This window comes from Palaemon carinicauda, chromosome 4, assembly GCF_036898095.1.
Source record: "Palaemon carinicauda isolate YSFRI2023 chromosome 4, ASM3689809v2, whole genome shotgun sequence".
Lineage (NCBI taxonomy): Eukaryota > Metazoa > Arthropoda > Malacostraca > Decapoda > Palaemonidae > Palaemon > Palaemon carinicauda.
The window spans coordinates 94110161-94112712 of NC_090728.1; the positions used below are offsets into that span (position 1 = coordinate 94110161).

Genomic DNA, 2552 nt, shown 5'->3' on the forward strand with positions numbered 1-2552 from the left:
CAGTGTCCTGAAAGTAAGGGAGATGGAGGTTGCCAAAGCTCCTCCATCAACCTTAGAACAGAAAGTGTATGGGACTGTACACCTCTGTTCGGGCCAGGACAGCTCCTAGTCTTGCCCCCTGATGCAGATGGAAACCACTAAGTGTCGCCCACCCCTGTCGAGAGAGAGAGAGAGGTGGTGTTAGAGGGGGCCATTTCCCTGTGACTACAGCTGGCTGTCTTGGACTTCTTTGCCCTCCTTCTATTCTTCAACTGTGAAGAGTCGAAGGACAAAGAAGAGGAGGTGGAGAAGGAGAACAAGGTGCATGCTTCTTCCTCTTACTAGCTCTCGCTCCTTGCTCTGTAAACAGAGTGGTCTAACTCTGAGTGACCATCGATGATGACGCTCCCCCAAAGGGAGAAACCACAACACAGGTTGTTCCAACAGGACCCACAACATTGGGACACACTGTCAGGGGGAGGGGAAGGCACACTCGCAAGGGCCTGCAACCCCGCAATGAGCGGGGCCAGAGGCGCAACCAACGACACTGAGAGAGGAGGACCAATCTCCAGACCCCCTGGCCAAGGGTTGGGACAATAGGCCCATTGAAAGAAGTGGGAAACACAGGCATGAGATCAGGAATTGGGTTAACACCAGGAATAGTGGTAACGGTAAACTTTTTACCTTTACCTCTACTCTCATCTTTCAAGGCTGTGGGGGCCATGGTTCCTGAACCCGGCACATTACCTGCCAGTTGAGAAGTTAAGTTACCAGACTCACCATTTCCTTCTATGCAAACTACCGGGCTCCCTGACATACGGAGCCACCATGCCCCTTACCACTGGCGTCACACGGGACACTTGAGGCATAAAATGCCAGTGGGTACCAAGGGAGAGCAGTAGCCTTAGCTATCATCAACTCATTAAAAAAAGTAAAGGAGGGCCTACCTGAAAGACCAAAGACTAAACCTTCCTAGGGTCAAACTTGTCGGCAGCTTGAACGGTCAAAGTCAAGGAGTCTCCAGCCTCCGAAAGGGCGTGACAAACACCAAGGATTTCCACCGCTTTAGTGAAACCTTAAAACTCAGCTGATGTACATTCAAGTCCTCCTGATACCTGCTGCATACTCCCCGTGGACTGATCCAGGGGCCTATGTACAGGTGCAACAGCAGCAGCAGAACCCCTGAGGAGACAAAGGGCAAAAGACTTCTCCAGAGTTTTCTTGGGTGTTGCCAGTCTGACTATGATCAACGCTTCACATATTTCTTCACCTTCAGGGTACATACCTGCCACTGCACTGGATTCCACGCCCTACACTTGGGACACGGGGACTGCGAACAGTCATGGCCCCTACAAGAAGTACAGAGGGAGTCAGGATCAACAACCGGTTGCAGTGTTTTCCCTTCCTCCAGCAAACACAGACTTCTTGCTTCCACTCCATTACAACTGATCATTTACTTACTGAAAGAAGCGATTGAAATTATTCAATTTAAATTCAAGAGAGTTGTCTGTACATCTGTCCACGATAATATTTGAAACAAAAGTGAGATCTATCTGACTGGAAGGGGGCAGGGCTCTTCGCCCCGCTCCCTTCGTAGTCGGATAACCGCCCATTATCCAACCTTTAACGACAGATTCCAGCTTGCACTGAAAAATATCCCTAATGAGAATACAAGGGTTTCTAAGTCTCATACGAACAAATAGCTAGTAACTTCAGGTAATTGGTGTCCAGTTTTGTCTCTTGCAGGGTCCATTTCCCAGAAAGATGCACATGATCCAGAGTTGCGCTCCCCACCCTCCCTTTCCGTTATACTGTACTAGACATTCCAGAAGGATTGCAAACCGGACTTGAAAACCTTAGTAAAAAAAGGTATGATAGTCCTTCCCAATGTATTCCAGTAGTGGAAAGACTTGCTTACATCTCCATTTGGGAAAGACTTCATCTCAATCCATGGGTGCTAGCTGTGGTCGAAGAAGGTTATCGGATTCCTCTAACCTCCAGCCGTCCCTTGTCAAAGATTTACTCCTTAAAAAGTTGTTGATGTCTATTGAACACTACACTTTACTACCCTTTTCATGATGTTGAAGGTCTATGAGGGGTAACTGCTTCAGAATTTCTACCTACGGATAGCTTGAAATTAGGAAGTATCATTACCTGCCTTGATTAAAACAATTTTGCCCAAGAATTTTATATATATATATATATATATATATATATATATATATATATATATATATATATACTGTATATATAAATATGTGTGTATATATATATATATTATATATATATATATATTGCCAATCTTTTCTTGAGAACTTTAAGCTGCTTTCATAGAGTTGGACCTTTGTCGTAGCTTGAGTCAGCTATATCTATTCATTTGTGATTAGAATAATTCCTTATCCAGGCCATCATGAAAAATAGGTAATGTACTGTATTTTGATATAGCATTCAAATATGCTTTCCTTTCCTTCGTCAGAAAAGGCTAGATGCAACAGGGCTGCCTGAAAAAGTAACCATGTTCCAAAGTACTAAGATCAGCATAAATTTAAGCCTAAATTTCTCCATTAACACAA

The 2552-nt window shown here is 44.7% G+C and overlaps 1 protein-coding gene across 1 annotated transcript in view; it reads right to left on the reverse strand.

Annotated features, from left to right (window-relative positions):
• Positions 1-1436: 1436 nt before the first annotated feature.
• The window catches only part of LOC137639569 (fibrinogen- and Ig-binding protein-like), a 63386-nt gene continuing 62270 nt past the window's right edge, over positions 1437-2552 (reverse strand). Inside the window, exon 3 of the mRNA XM_068371831.1 lies at positions 1437-1625. Coding sequence (XP_068227932.1) covers positions 1437-1625 — 189 coding nt within the window. The remainder of the gene's footprint in view (positions 1626-2552) is intronic.